At 42.0% G+C, this 15857-nt stretch overlaps 1 protein-coding gene across 1 annotated transcript in view; it reads left to right on the top strand.

Moving 5' to 3' along the window:
- The first annotated feature begins 391 nt into the window (after positions 1 to 391).
- Positions 392 to 15857, top strand: part of TERF1 (telomeric repeat binding factor 1) — a 36379-nt gene continuing 20913 nt past the window's right edge. The window contains exons 1-4 of the mRNA XM_067553621.1: positions 392 to 1091; positions 8294 to 8389; positions 12444 to 12574; positions 14462 to 14542. Coding sequence (XP_067409722.1) covers positions 833 to 1091; positions 8294 to 8389; positions 12444 to 12574; positions 14462 to 14542 — 567 coding nt within the window. The 5' untranslated portion in view covers positions 392 to 832. The remainder of the gene's footprint in view (positions 1092 to 8293; positions 8390 to 12443; positions 12575 to 14461; positions 14543 to 15857) is intronic.

Here is a 15857-nt window from a genome sequence, read left to right as displayed (position 1 = left end):
GAGGTGATAGACATGTCAGCAGATGCTCTCCCATCAACATAGCACTGTGGGGGTGGGGATTAGGTCAGTATAACTACCTCACTCAGGTGGGGGGTTTTCACAGCCCTGAGCAATGTAGTTATACCGCTGCAAGTTTGTAGTGTAGACATGGCTCAACTAGTCTTGATGGAATGTCATGATGGATGAAACTCTGTGCTACTGCACCTCCCTCAAGTTGATGTCCAGGAAAAATGTTTCATGCAAGAAGTGTGTCTGCAGGAGCAGGAGGCTAAGTGGAGGCGCCAGAATAAGGAGGATGGGAGCTAAGCAGCCGGAGGAAGTTGTAAGAGGAAAGGGCAGCAAGGAAGAAGGTGCACAAGTGGGGAGTGGATTCGAAGGTCGCACAGCGGCATGCGGGCTCAGGGGACCGCAGGGAATCGGGATCATAAATGATTGGTTCCTCCCAATGCCAATCCACCACCCAACCCCAGCCTTCCCAGGACCCCCCTTCACCAGGGGCTTGCTGTGTGACGTAAGCGCTTCCTCTCGCCCCCAGTGGCGTCTCCCAGCCAATCACAGCCCCGGCCCACTCACAGGAGGGTTTTATGGATTAAACATTTGAATTTGTCTCCCGGCGACTGGAAGCAACGTCAGCAAGGGCGGAAAAGGCTCGGCCCCGCCCCCGGCAGAGTTCGGGGCGGGGGCATTGGACTGAAGCAACTGGGGTCAGGGGTTTGCAGGGAGGAAAAAGGCGGAGCCTGAGTGAGGCGCACGCGCTCGTAGCGGTGACGTCCCGGCTTGGGGACGGGTTACTGGCCGGGCCGGAAACCGTTGGTGGGCGGGCGTTTTGAAAATGCAAAGAGGGGACGAGGCCGAGCGGCCCGGAGCGGAGCCCCCCAGCACCCTCCACGGGGAGGCGGAGGCTGGGCGGAGCCCCCGCGGCTCGTTGGGCTCCTCCTCCGGCGGGGGCCCGGTGCAGTCCCCTGCGCCGTTCGCCGAGGTGGAGGCCGTGGCCGCGGGCTGGATGCTGGATTTTACCTGCCACGCGCTGTGCCGCCACTTCCGGGAGGGGCGCGCGCGGGACTTCGAGCGGAGCCGGGACACGGCGCAGGGTGAGAAGGGAGGGGGCGGGGCCGCTCTGTGGGATGGAATGGGATTGCCTGTGCTGTCCTGGGGCCGCCGGCTGGCTGCGGGTGCGTTGGGGGCAGCGAGCTGGGCCGAGCCGGGCCGCGACTGGTGTTGCCATGGGGACGCTTCCCCGCGCGGCCGAAGGCGCCGGGACCCTAGGCTGGGTGCCCGCCCGAGCTAGCCCCATTGTGCCCCTCCCCCCCCGGGGGGGCTCCATAGGTGGCCGCCCCACGTTTACGCGCGTCGTTTCTCCCTGCTCCGACCCTGGCCCCAGGGCAGCGAGTGCTCGCTGACTCCCCTCGTCGGGGGCCGAGCCGGGCCCGGCCCTCGGCTGCCAACGGTCCGGCTCGGTTAAATGCATTCGGGCTCGCTCGCTGCTGCTGCCCCCGCCTTCCAGTCTAGCGAGCTGCCGGCGCGCCCCGCCCTCTCCCGGGAAATCCTCCCGGGCTTAACGTTTTTCCTCCCGCGGTCGGGTCGAAAAGTCACACCCGTGACATGGGGACGGGACAGGGGCCGCAGGGAGAACGCGTCTCCGGGGAGCCTCCTCGCTGGGGGTTTCCGTTGCTGCTGCCTGCGGGAAGGCGTTTGTCCATTTCGCTTCCTCGCCCCAGGCAGACGTGAGGTGAGATCGGCAAGAGCCTTCCCGGTGAGCCGCTCGGAGACGTCCTCGTGATTCTTCCCACGGGAGAGTTCACTTTCCCATGGAACGCTCCGGCCGGCTCTCGTTTTTTACCTTCCGCTGAGGTCGCTAACACAGTTGTGAAGGGCAGTGTGGGCATTCCCCCAAACGTTTGCTCCAGGGCACAGGCACTTGTGGTTCACTCTTTCGGATCAGCTCTGTGGGCTTGTCTACATTTAAATGTTGTTTGGGACGATGTTTTTTTCATCTGAGTAATCTGAAACAACTATTTCCAAACCAGTGCATCCACACTGCTTTCTTATCCCAGGTTAAGCTACTTCCCTTTGGTTTCATTGCATACATGGCATCCTGGTCAGCATCTGCATCTGTATCCTCGCTGGTGTCTGCAACATGATGGCATCCTTTGCAAAAGTACAGGCTGACTCCTCATAGTAGCTGCAGACTACATGAGCTCTTCCAAAGGACTTCTTGTTGTCCCTGATGCTTTTATAACCCTCCCAGTGCTCCTCCCTTTGGTATGATAGCCACTTCTAGATCTGGGCATTCCAGTGACTGCTGTTTAGGTGATCCTAGATATGCTCCTCTTCTCAGGGGGCAAGGAAGTCCAGGAACTCAGCCTGAGGCATGGCTGCTATATAACTGGTATAAGACTCTGAGTGTGTGAACTTGCCATGAACTAGAATTGCAATGGGGCACACCTGGCTACACACCAGCATTTCACTGTAACATCTGGTAAAGATGACCCCAGAGGAGTAGGAAGCACACGTGGGTGGTCAGCAATTAAGCAGTGGAAGGACTGCCTGAGGCAGAACAGTAGAGTTGAAATGGGGTGTGGACTCACTTGCTCTATTGTAGGAAAACTCATTCCAAATGTCAATTGACTTACTGTGAAAGTGAGTTAATGAATGTGGGTTGAGATGCCAGATGATTCAAAACAAAAAACGTTGGGGTGGGAAGGCAGGATAATTAGTCCTGAAAAAAAATCAAGTTAACCTGGACCTGTGTTTGAAGTATAGAAACATATCCTTTGTCCTTTGTCTATATTAGTCATGCTGACCTGAATTCTGAACTATTACAGTTTTGCAGATCAGCGCTATTTTGCAGTTGCAATGCCCTCTGGATATAGATTGGACACAGTTTCCAACATATCTCACGGAAGCACTAGGTTCTTGGAGATGGGAAAAGGTCATTAGTGCCCTTCTCAACTGGGGGGCCCATGAGTCGGTTTCAGGGGGTTGGTGAAGCAGGGCTGGCCTTATACTGGCTGGGGCTCAGGGCAGAAAGTTTGCAGCCCTGATCCCTGGCACCCCATGGCTGAAGCTCAGAGTCTTGGCACCCAGTGGGGCAGAAGCCCTGAGCCCCCTGGCAGCTGGAACCAGGAGGGCCCCTCCCCTTCCCCACTTGTGGCTGAAGCCCCAAGTCCCATCCCGTCCCCCCTCCTCAATCCTGGAAATTTTTATAGCATGTTGGAGGGGCCTAAAAAAAGGTTGAGAACCCCTGCCCTATGGGACAGTTGTGGGAGATTAGATTAAATGTTCTTGTGCATCAGATTAGATTAAATGCTCTGTGAACAAGAGGCAATCCAGTGTTTCCACCTCCATCTGTCTACTGCCACCTGTCTTGCTACGTTGTATTCTGTTCCCATGATAGAGACGTCTTTCTCAATGGTTTTGGGGTTTGTTTGTTTTTTTGGTGTGAATTTTATATGTGCAGTCGTAGGAAGGGACTCTTTGTGCTATTACACCAGCAATTTCCTTCCACAGTGGAAATAAAGCAGTGTAAGTGAACTCTCTTAGTTTAACTATAAGATATTTGGCAAACGCATCCACCAGCTGTTTGCGTGTGTGGCTTTTTTTGTTTGTTTTTCCCAAGTATATTAATAGAACCAAACAGTTCTTGGATAAATTCACCAATCTGGTATAATCAAGATCAGAGAAGGATAACTCTAACTGCTTCTCCATTTCTGATGATATCATAGAATCATAGAGTTGGAAGGGACCTCAGGAGGTCATCTAGTCCAACCCCCTGCTCAGAGCAGGACTAACCTCAGCTAAATCATCCCAGCGAGGGTTTTGTCAAGCCGCAGCTTAAAAACCTCTAAAGATGGAGATTCCACCACCTCCCTAGGTAACCCATTCCAGTGTTTTACCACCCTCCTAGTGGAAAAACTTTTTCCTAATGTCCAACCTAGACCTCCCCCTCTGCAACTTGAGACCATTGCTCCTTGTTCTGTCATCTGCCACCACTGAGAACAGCCTAGCTCCATCCTCCCTGGAACCCCCTTTCAGGTAGTTAAAGGCTGCTATCAAATCCCCCCTCATTCTTCTCTTCTGTAGACTGAACAAGCCTAGTTCCTTCAGCCTCTCCTCATAAGTCTTGTGCTCCAGCCCCCTAATCATTTTTGTTGCCCTCTGCTGGACTCTCTCTAACTTCTCCACATCCTTGTTGTAATGGGGGGCCCAAAACTGGACACAATACGCCAAATGCGGCCTCACCAATGTCGAATAGAGGGGACTGATCACTTCCCGTGATCTGCTGGCAATGCTCCTCCTAATGCAGCCCAATATGCTATTAGCCTTCTTGGCAACCAGGGTACACTGCTGACTCATATCCAGCTTCTTATCCACTGTTACCCCCAGGTCCTTTTCTGCAGAACTGCTGCCTAGCTCGTCGGTCCCCAGTCTGTAGCTGTGCATGGGATTCTTCTGTCTTAGGTGCAGGACTCTGCACTTGTCCTTGTTGAACCTCATCAGATTTCTTTTGGCCCAATTCTCCAGTTTGTTTAGGTCCTTCTGTATCCTATCCCTACCTTCCTGGGTATCTATCACTCCCCCTAGCTTAGTGTCCTCTGCAAACTTGCTGAGGGTGCAATCTACCCCATCCTTCAGATCATTGATGAAGATGTTGAACAAACTCGGCCCCAGCACCGACCCCTGGGTCACTCCGCTTGTGACTGGCTGCCAGTTAGACATGGAGGGTATTGATCACTACTTGTTGAGCCCTATGCTCTAGCCAGTTCTCTGTCCATTTTATAGTCCATTCATCCAACCCATACTTCCTTAACTTGCTGATAAGAATACTGTGAGAGACCGTATCAAAAGCTTTGCTAAAGTCTGCTGAAAAACACTTGAGGGGGGGTTGTAGTGGATAATCAGCAGAACATGAATGTTTAGTGAGATGCTGGACTAAAAAAAGCTAATGTAATCCTTTATTGTATAAACAGGGGAATGTTGAGTAGGGAAATCATATTACTTCTGTGGTGGTCACAGCAGTGCCAGATACTGGAATACAGTGTCCAGTTATGGTTTCCACTGTTAAAAAAGGATGTTGGAAAAATTGGAGAAGGTTCAGCGAAGAGCCATGAGAATGATTAAAGGGTTGGAAAACGTTCCTTACCATGAAAGACTCAAGGAGCTCAATCTATTTAGCTTATCAAAGAGAAGTAATAGAGAAACTTGATCAGTCTATAAGTACCTACAGAAATTTGATAGGGGGCTCTTCAATCTATGACAAGAATAACAAGGTCCAATGGGTGGAAGTTCAAGCTAGACAAATACAGACTAGAAATCTGCAGGTTTTTAACTATGAGGGTAATTCACTATTGAAACAATTTACCAAAGACTGTTGTGGATTTTCCATCACTGGAAATCATTTAAATCAAGATTGGATGTTTTTCTAAAAGGCGTGTTGTATTTCAAACAGGAATTAATTCAGAGAAGTTTTTATGGCCTGTGCTACTCAGGAAGTCAGACTAGATTTATTAATCTGTGGTATTTGTGCCATGTCTCTCAAGAGAGAAACTATGGACCAGCAAAGTTCTCTAGTCTCAGTTTAACAACCTAAATTGTATATCTGGTTTTGGAATAAACAATTTTCCAACGTGCTTCAATAGTTATCTGAAAATCTTATGTTGAACTTTTATTATTCCAGTATCACAAAGCATTTTTAATAAAATAACTACCTATAGCAGCATCTTATGAAATGCCATCTGTTATTGTTAGTTTAAAGTACGCTGATCAATTTATATCCAAACAGTAGTGTCAGTTCATCTGACTGCAGTCCCATTCAGTTTCATGTAGATGGAAAGTCTAATGTACAGGAACAAAGATACTTTTTGTCAGAGTTTGAAACAAGAAGAGAGACAGGAAGGAATGCAAAAAACACAATAAAACGGTGATCCTATCTAACAATAATAGGACTTGTGGTTGGGAAAACTCTTTCCTTCTCCCCTCCCTGGAAAGATTTCCATATATTTGCTGCCCTCCTCAGAGCTAGATAGATTTTAAGCTTTACTTTGCTTCAAGCTGTGGTCAAAATACACTATTACAACTGCACAGTACGGATTTGAAGTCAAAGGTCTTAAAAAGATACAGTCAGAGGAAAAGATACAGTTGTTGGGGAAACTGGAATGTTTTGCACATTTTAACAGGTCCGGTATGAAAACTTTTAGTTTCCACTATGTCTCCTAAAGCTAGAGAAATACAATTCTTACACATTATTACTCATGCTGCAGTTATTTGAAATCTTTTAACTACAATTTTCTACTCTTTTTAAAATCTTCAGAACTCTGGCTCCATCTATAGGTTTCAGTAACCAAGGAATGCACCTTTCTATATATTATGGAAATCATTATCTACAAAGTCCCTACATTAAATGTAAAACTTACAATAAGGTGTTTGTGATTGAGGGGTTCTGTACAAAACCAAGTTCTAGTTTGTCTAGTCTATTTTGGTTGAGATGAGGAAGGCCTATGAATAAGGCTAAGAGTTAGTCATGGGTATTTTTAGTAGAAGTCATGAACAGGTCATGGGTAATAAACAAAAATTCACGGCCCATGACCTGTCCATGACTTCTACTATAAATACCTATGACTAAATTTTAGCTGCTTTCAGGGGAGTGTTCCCAGCAGTGGCTAGCCCTGGGGCCAGCTGCTCAGGTGGCCCTGAGGTCAGCCACTGCAGCTGCAGAAGTCATGAAGGTAGTGGAAAGTCAGAGTCCGTGACAGACTCCCAGCCTTACCTAGGAAGTTGTGAGAATAAATTGTGGAACTGTGTTGCTATTCAAAATAATATTCCTTTAGCCAAAGTCTGAGTTACAGTAGTCCCATTGCTCATGCTCCCCGTCCAAGAGACCTATAAAGAAATACTGTAAGGAAAGCAATACAGTACTTAGAGCTGTATTAGGTAATAAATTGAGGGCTTTAAAATAAACTAATTTGTAAACACTATTAAATTGTTGATGCCATTTCCAACTTTCCCCAAGGACCATTACTTATTACTGTAAGCAAGTAAACTCATTTGTTTTTTGCTTATGTAAATATATCTCAAGTAAAATAAAATGATCGCTGTGTGCAGCAGTGTGGTCTATTGGCATTAACGCAGGACTTGGGGCCAGGAGCTCCCAGATTCCAGTCCAAATTAGCCTGGCACTTAAGTACATGATTAAGTGTTTTGCTGAATTAGGGTTCTACAATCCCAGCTCTGCCTCTGATGCTTGTGTGGTTTTGGACAAATTACTTTACCTCACACACACACCCACATCCCTTGCCCCATTTTACTTTTCTCATTTGGATACTTACTGTTTGTATTATGAGGGTTTATTCATTTAGTTTGTACCCTATCTTAATAAAGTTCATATTTATTTGTAAAGTAAGATGCGCTGTAACTTTCCCTTGCTGTTTGATTTATTTTTCTCAATAATAAACTGCATGTGTATACTAAATGATATTAAACTGCCATCCAATTTCTGAATCTGGTATTTTTAGCATAAAGAAATATGTAATGTTCTCTTTTTTTCTACTTACTTGACCTACCCTGGTTTGATCTAATATACTTCTAATGCCAGTGAATCTGTTTTAGACTGTGATTGACATAATCCCAAGGTGGTTCAATTAGTTCTTTCCAAAGCCCATTCCCTCTCTAATAGGTATAATAGTAATCTATATGCCCTCTTTCCTTGTGAATTGCAAGGGGATTTCCTTTGTATGCATGTTAGGATTCTGCTGTTGCTATGGTAACTGACTGATAAAGCATAAATAACAATTGCAATGAGTTTTTTCTAGGTAGTCATATTTCCTTTGTTCCCTGCCTTTCAGGTAGCACATGGTTTTTGGGGGAACTCCCTAGAAATGTCTTTGGAGTCTCCAGTTGTATTTCATTCATCTCACTTAAAATTCTGAGCAAAACAAAGGCTTTCATTTACATGTAGTATTGAGCTATTCTGAATTTAGCGAAATATTTTACAGAATACGAATTTAGGGTGTGCTGCATCATTTCTAGTTTGCTGCTGTTAATCTCAAATCAAGTCATCTGTCTGAAATATGTACTTGATTACATCGTTTAGTAATGGAGAAGAATGTTATTTACTATAAACATGCAATTTTGAAAATGGCTGCAAATAGTTTTTAAAAGCATTTAATTTGGTTAGAAAACTAGTAAAGTACTTTTAAATCTGATAGGTACTGTAAGTTCTATGCGTCTTTTACCTCTATCCACAATGTGGCACTGCTGGAACAAAACTGGTTAAAGTTTACTTTTTCTTTTTCAGCTATTATTAATGGACTGCCCAAAATTGCTACTCATCGGATTAAAACAGTGTACTTGTGTCAGTTTTTGACACGAATTGCAGAAGGAAAAACACTTGGTAAATATTTCTCCATTAACTGTTTTCTCAATTTTTGTTTTCATTCTGGTTTTAAAAGGTTATTTGAGTGAAGCTGAAGTGCTTTTCTCCAACTTGGTATGGTGCACCAGATGAGTTTTTTTTTTTTCCTTCGCCCCACCCCAAATTTTCTTAGTACATGTGAATAATTAAATAACTTTTCTTAGGTGTATATTTTTCACCTAACTACATTCAGACAGTGTTTAACTTTTTCTTTTTTTTAAATGTAGTGTCTGTTTTTTCCAGTTGTATCAAAAACAATCCTGCATTGTCAAGAGAATGAATAGGAGGATTATTTCACTGGTTCTTTTTTTGTTTGTCTTGTTTCTATAATACAATGAACAGACCACAAGAGGTGATCCATTGTTACCAGTTTATTCTGTATGGAAATTGGTTTAATTATACATTATTTTTATACTCATTATAGGGTATCCTTATCTGTATCATTTTTATATATTTTGTCTATTTTACAAAACAGTAATTTTTAAAATGACTAGAGATGTTTCTGTCAAATTACCAGGTTCTGTCACTTAAAAAAATTGTCATTATTTTAAGATATTTCATAGCACAAAATAGAGAAGGTATCACAAGCACTTGACAAAAGCACTTTAAAAAGAAAAGTATAGAACATAATTTGTTCAAACTGAGCTATACTAATGTCCAGATTAAGCATCATCTGGTAAATCCCTTGTGGATTCTTCACGTTCTTAGGAAATATGAATTTTATTCCACTAGGCCAATGATATTGCTACAGGTTTACAGGAAGAGTGCGAATGATGTCTTTAGCAGCATATATCTTCAAAGAAGTAGAAGTATTTGAGTGAGATTCATTATTTGGCTGTTGGGCAGCTGGAATTACATTCCCATCTAAAAGATTTACTGTTGCTATGTGTAAATCCTTAGCTGCTTAATCTGAGAGAGTTAAACACACTTTTACAGAAAGGATTAAAGTACTTACAGCCAGATTCACACCTGCAGGTGCATGGGATGTAGGTTGTGCCCTCCCTTTGTACCTGCAGGGGTAGCTGCACTGATGAAGACACTCATTCCAGGATAGGACAGGCAGCAGTACCAGATTATATTTATCAGAGGAGAAGAGGGGTGGCTTTAGTTTATGTCTGGGACTTCTTAGGAGTTGCATAATCAGCAGCACCCCAGGAGTTGTGCTAATCTCCACCTCTTCTGGTTCGCCCTGTGCATTGCCTCCCAATTTGACCAAGCCCATCTTGTTGACTGTGACACTTATGCCTCTGGGAGATTTCCATTGCCAGAGCCTTTTAGCCCATTTTTCACCAGAAGTACACAAGAGGTTAATCCAGCACTTTGTAAGAACTTGCGTAGTGTGTCTGTTGAGCTTGTGTTCTCCAGAAAGGTTACATACTAGTAACTATTCTCTGAATAGATAGTCTCCTCAGATCTATGTTCAATCTTGTATGTCCTATCATGTGAACCACATAATACTTTCAAGCAACACAATGGTAGGGAGTATGCATTCATGCTTCTCAGATCCAGTATCCTTCAGCTGCCAACTAGGTAGGGTTCTTGCACCTTATGCTGAAGCAGCTGGTGAGGACGCTGTCATAGACAAAATACTGGATTAGATCAATCATAGGGCTGATTCAGAATGTTAATTCCTACATTTCCCACTGTTACAGCATGATCTCTGATATAAAATCAGTTTGACTCTCTGGATTTTCCCCTTGGTTTATATAGCTGAAGTTTGAACCTGGTTTTCACTGATGGGAAACTCTCGGGGCACTTGCTCTTCAGGCTGAGGACAGGATTCCTTGCTCAAGAAGCCCATAGTAGTATGTTGCTGGCGACCCTAGAACTTATTCAGTCTCTCAGTGACATGAGACATTGATTACTGCCCACTTCTTCCTGCCCCCTAAAACTTTTGGCCCCATCTAGCAGGTCTCTATGGAAAGTGGCTCTCCTTAGTAGGTGGTGCAGCACTACCTTCTGCTGTGTCCCAGCTCACTAAAACATGAATGTCAAACCCTTTACAGCACTAGATATACTACCTGAAGTCTTCTGGAACATGGGAGTACGGGTGAGATGTTGACAATTTTTCCCTCTTATACGTTTAGCAGCTTACTATGCTTTGTTCTTAAGAGAACATCAAATCTTGGGTTCCACAAATGCTGGTGTAAATATGTGATGGTTCAGAGTGAAAGCAACTTGCAAATTTAATAATGAGAGACTCTCCCGCTGACCTAGCTACCGCCACTCATTTAGGTGGTTTTATTATGTCGGCGGGAGAGCTCTCTCCTGTCAGCATAACACAGCGCTTGCGTAACCGTAATAGCAACACAGCTGTATCGATACAGCTGTGCCGCTGTAAGTTTAAATGTAGACTAGCCCTCAGAAATGTAGAAAAATCTCCAGAGCCACTGTCCACCCAAGCAAAGCAAGAGTGATACTTGTTTACAATATAGAATATCATAGTTCTGCAGCCCAGTATCTCCCACAATTCTGGATGTCTGGGCTGCTCTCCTCTCTCTGCAGCTCATGAAGGCAGATCAGTGTTTTGGCACCATGCCTCCTCTGCTCCTGTTTGCTGCCAGATTTTATGCCTCCTCAGCAGAAACTGCCACTCCAGTTTGCTCCCACCCTTACTCATTCACATTTAACTCTTCTGCCCAGTTTTTTGGGCAGTGAAGAATAGTGTTATCCCTCCTCCTTTCTGTGTCAGTTAATCCCTTGCAGGTAGAACCCTTCCTGAGCCTCTGCTGCAGTGCCTTCATGCTGTTCCTCTGTTCCTTACAGGCATAGTAGAGCAGCCAAGAAAGCACGAGTTAAATCCTTGCTATGCCCTATATGTGAGGCAGCCTTCTGAGGCTTTCATTGTTACTGTTTAGACATTAGGCCTCCCTTCAACTAACCTGTTTGCAAATCATGCAGACACAAAGAAGCCGAAATACTTTACAAGGCAGGCAGACCCAAGACCCATGGAGATAGATGTGTTATGGGACAGTTGGCCGCAGGGCCTACCTTACCACTTTCACCCTTTCTGCTACTGGGGAGGGTGATCCAGAAAATAAAATGAGAACAGGTGACAGTAATACTGATAACTTCCTGAGGAGTTATCATCTAGCTGTCTGACCATCAAATAGCTATTGAAAAGGACTGGCCAATGCCCACCGCATATCAATGGAAAATCTGAGAAGACAATGGAAAACCCAATCTCCAATACACTGTCACCAAGCAACCACTGATCCAGAGGGAAATGGATTTTTCCCACCTTGTAAGTTATTAGTTGTAACTGAAGCAACAATATGAAGAGAAATGCGGAGATGTTTATATAAAAATTTCTCTGTTCTCTGAAGTTGAGGGTACTTCAGTTTTTTTTGAGTCTCCAAAAGTACTATAAGTGATATCAAGTGTGGTTTGATTTTTAAAATGTCTGTTTCAGGAAGAATGATAATCTGTCTATAATTAAGAAACATATTAATTAGTAAAAAATAGAAACAATCTCTAAAACTAAGGAAGATACTACTCTGTATGGGATGTACACAAAAGGGGAAGAGTCAGAATTTAAGAAGTTGAAATTAAAAGGAAAACTTGAGTCAGATTCCAGGTGTATGAAGACTTATGTCCAAAATAAAGACAATTCATTCAAGCAATCATATTTAAACTTAATACCTATCATGAGCAAGAATACTGAGCCAATCGCAACATTGAGAAGTATAACTTGCCTTTAAAAACAAAGGCACAATAGTGCATCTACCAGGTCTGGGAGGGACTTCAGTTCCTGTCTTGTTTTGCTAACACTGAAAAGACTCTATTTAGCTCTGCAGAGCATTTCTGAAGAGAACATGAGACAGCAAATCCTCCACACATTGAAAATATTTTGAAGAGATGTGAACTTCTTAAAACATTAATTCTCATTATGCACTATAAAAAAAAATTACATACAATTAAATATTTTTAATGTGTTAATTTCAGCTATTAGGAATATGGTGTCATGCTATTGCTATTGGTCACTTCAGAGGCAGCTCTTTCTTTTAAACTTTTATTTCATTTTCTCCTTAAGTTCATCGCTTTGAAAGTGATCAGAGAATTTCACCTTTGGAATCTGCTCTGTCAATCTGGAAATTGCTTGAAGAAGAGGAAAGCAAACCAGATAAACTGCAAGAAGATATTCGTCGCTTAATTCAGATTCAGGTCTGTTTATTGAACTGCATAAATGTTTTGAACAAGCAAGTCATTCACATGGGCAGGTTTTTTTTTGTTTTTTTGTTTTTGTTTTTTTTGGACTAAGTTCTAGTTCAACTTACACTCCTGGGGAAATTCTGTGCCAAAAAAATTAAAAATTCTGTGCATAATATTTTTAAATTCTGCATATTTTATTTGTCAAAAATAATACAATATAATCACACTCTTGCTGTCTGCTCCAGGTGGCTGGGGCTCCTGCTGTCTGCCCTGGGTGGACGTGCTGGAGGGAAATCACAAATTCTGCATGAAAGGAATAAAATTCTGTGGGGAACATTAATTCTGCACAAATTGGGCAGTGGTGAAGAATTCCAGCAGGAATAACTTCATTATCTGTTTCATTATCAATAGCTATTAGTAGTTTGAATTGAGTTTGCATACCAAGTTCCTATTTTCAGGCCCTTCTGGTGTCTGACTAAGTTGCCATTTTGCTGTTGAAATTTTTTGTTTGACTTTTAGCCTAAAGCCCTTTCTTGAAGTTCTTGATGAAACCCTATTTTGCTGTTCTATTTCTCAAACATAAAATAAATGTTGACATAGAAAAAACTTTTTTATTGTGCTGAAGTGATTATTTATAAAATGCCAGTTTTTACATTTGGATTTTTGAACTAGTGTCTTTTACGCACTTAAAGAAATTTGCTTGGGAAATAAATTACACAATTGTTTAATGCATATGTGCAATATTCAATTATCTGCTAATTGCAATGATTTGGAACATTCTACACATTACAACATGTTCAGGGGGATCTCTCTCTGAATGTGACATTACCCATCAAATAAATAGATGTAATGTGATCTGAATGTGATTTTTAAAAAAATAATAAAATGAGGATGACACTAGTTCAAAAGCAGGAAAATATTACATATATGCAAGTGGGATGAGGTGTGACTGCTGTTGAAACCATAAATGAGAATTTCAGGGGAAGGTGCAAGAAATGCCACAGTAGACAGTTGTGGAATAATCTGCACCTGCAAAAGTTTCATATTAACTCCCAACACAGGTTGGCTTAAGTCCTCAGGCATGACGTTATTTCAAAACCTTTCTTTAGTATTAACTATTATTTCTAGATATTTCTTGTCATCCATATAAATCTCCAGTTGGTCTTTGAACTTGTTCTTGTTTCTGTTTCTTTACGGCAAAATACTTATTCAGACTGTACTATAGCCGGATGCAGAAAAATAACAAAATATACACCCCTTTTAATGAACTCCCTTGCTCTAAAATTTAACTAGTAAAAATAAATTTCTCCAACTACAGTAGAACCTCAGAGTTATGAGTACCTTGGGAATGGAGGTTGTTCGTAACTGAAATGTTTGTAACTCCGAACAAAGGTTATCGTTTCTTTCAAAAGTTTACAACTGAACATTGACTTAATACAACTTTGAAACTTTGCTATGCAGAAGAAAAATGCTGCTTTTAACCATCTTAATTTAAATGAAACAAGCACAGAAACAGTTTCATTACCTTGTAAAATCCTTTTTTAAACTTTCCCTCTATTTTTTTAGTGGTTTACATTTAACATAGTACTGTGCTTTATTTGCTTTTTTTCTCTGCTGCTGCCTAATTATGTTTTTCCAGTTCCAAATGAGGTGTGTGGTTGACTGGTCAGTTTGTAACTCTGGTGTTCGTAACTATGAGGTTCTGCTATATAATATCTTATCGGGGGGAAACAGTTAGAACTCAAGTTCAGCTTTTAAGTAGGAGACATCTCTTACTATATATCAGATCTGATGCCTTGTAAAGCTGCAGAAATATAAGATTTATACTTCCAGATTTTCTAAATGGTATTGCATTTTAGTATATCTTGTAGATGTAATTTTATTTATCCTCCATTATAGGCTGTAGCAGTACACATAGAGAAAGGATACTTTAAAGAAGCTACGGAAGTCCTTGAAAGACTATTTTCAGAATCAAATAAGGTAGTAATGGTAATTGGTGGATGTCTTGATTTTGGTTTTTGTTTTGTTTTGTTTTTTATATATTTTCTGCTTTGTGTAGAACTTGAGGGGGGGGAAAAGTAAAATCAGGCCATTTAGGTTGAGGCTTGTTTGCCATATTCACTCTTAACAGTGAGAGTGGAGACTGAAAGTAACATTGCAGGAATAGACAATACAGCTTTGTCTAAATTAGGATTTCACCAATGTAACTGGAATTCAGTAAACAATTTTAGTGATTCACAAGCAGAAACAGATCCACCTCACTACTCACAGCAGTAGTCCGTAAAATTCAAAGAAAAGTAAAGAGCAGTAAAAACTTATATTGTCTCTAAAGCAGATGACACTCATCATGTTCATAAGGAACAGTTTTGATCAATAAAAACTTGTCATTTTTATGTAGTTTCTTATGCGTGGTGCCACAGTCTAAGAAGAAAAAGAATTCTAGTAGATATTCTTCCTGGAAAGCCAAACACATGATGATGTTTCTCAGAAACAAATAAAGTGAATCCATAAATTATTGGATTATGAAGGGTACCATAGAACCTTTTAATTTCCAAGAAACTTGAAAACTTTCTAGAAACATGGAATCTGAATTTTTTTCTGGTCATGCTCGTGAGTTTTTCACCTGAGCCATTGCTGAAATCTCTGTTCATTTCCACTCTGATTAATATCCTTCTTCATTGCTGTTATAATGATCAATTATAAGTGACATTTGTACTCTTATGGAGGTATCTGTTACCACAAATTACAGCACTAGAAGGAGTTGGAATTTAAAGCTATGTCAGCATCCATAACATAAATTTGTAGTACTGTCTGCAGGATTTGGAAGGCTGCTGCCTGGAGTTCAGGTCACATCTTGACTCAACTTTTTCTCATTGCTTTAGTACAAATTGGCTCTCTTTTTCTGAATATTACTAACAATTGCAAATCCCTTTCAGTGGTAATATGCAAAGGCATTGAAAGAGAAAAGATGTTATTTACTAACTGAGAACTGGAGTTCTCTGAATTGTTTGCCCCACTCTCCATCTTTCCCACTTGGAGTCATAGGATAGACTTAAAGAAGGTGCAGAGGAAATCAGGGTCACTGACTCACTTTAAAAGTTTTGGAATCCATAGGTTAATGTTCATGCAACTTAAACAATAAACTCCTTGAAATGGTTCTGGAACTTTCAAAGCATGGTACAGAACCCACAGTAAGGATCTATGAGGCAATACCTTCAGAGAACTTCAGTTACTAGTAAATAGCCTTCCTTTCTTGTACATTTTTCGTAACTGCCATTCCCAGCCAGTGCAGAAT

This window comes from Emydura macquarii, unplaced genomic scaffold, assembly GCF_026122565.2.
Source record: "Emydura macquarii macquarii isolate MOO-44397 ecotype Brisbane River unplaced genomic scaffold, CSIRO-AGI_Emac_v2 contig_1477, whole genome shotgun sequence".
NCBI classification, from domain to species: domain Eukaryota; kingdom Metazoa; phylum Chordata; order Testudines; family Chelidae; genus Emydura; species Emydura macquarii.
This window is presented reverse-complemented; position numbering and strand designations above follow the sequence as displayed.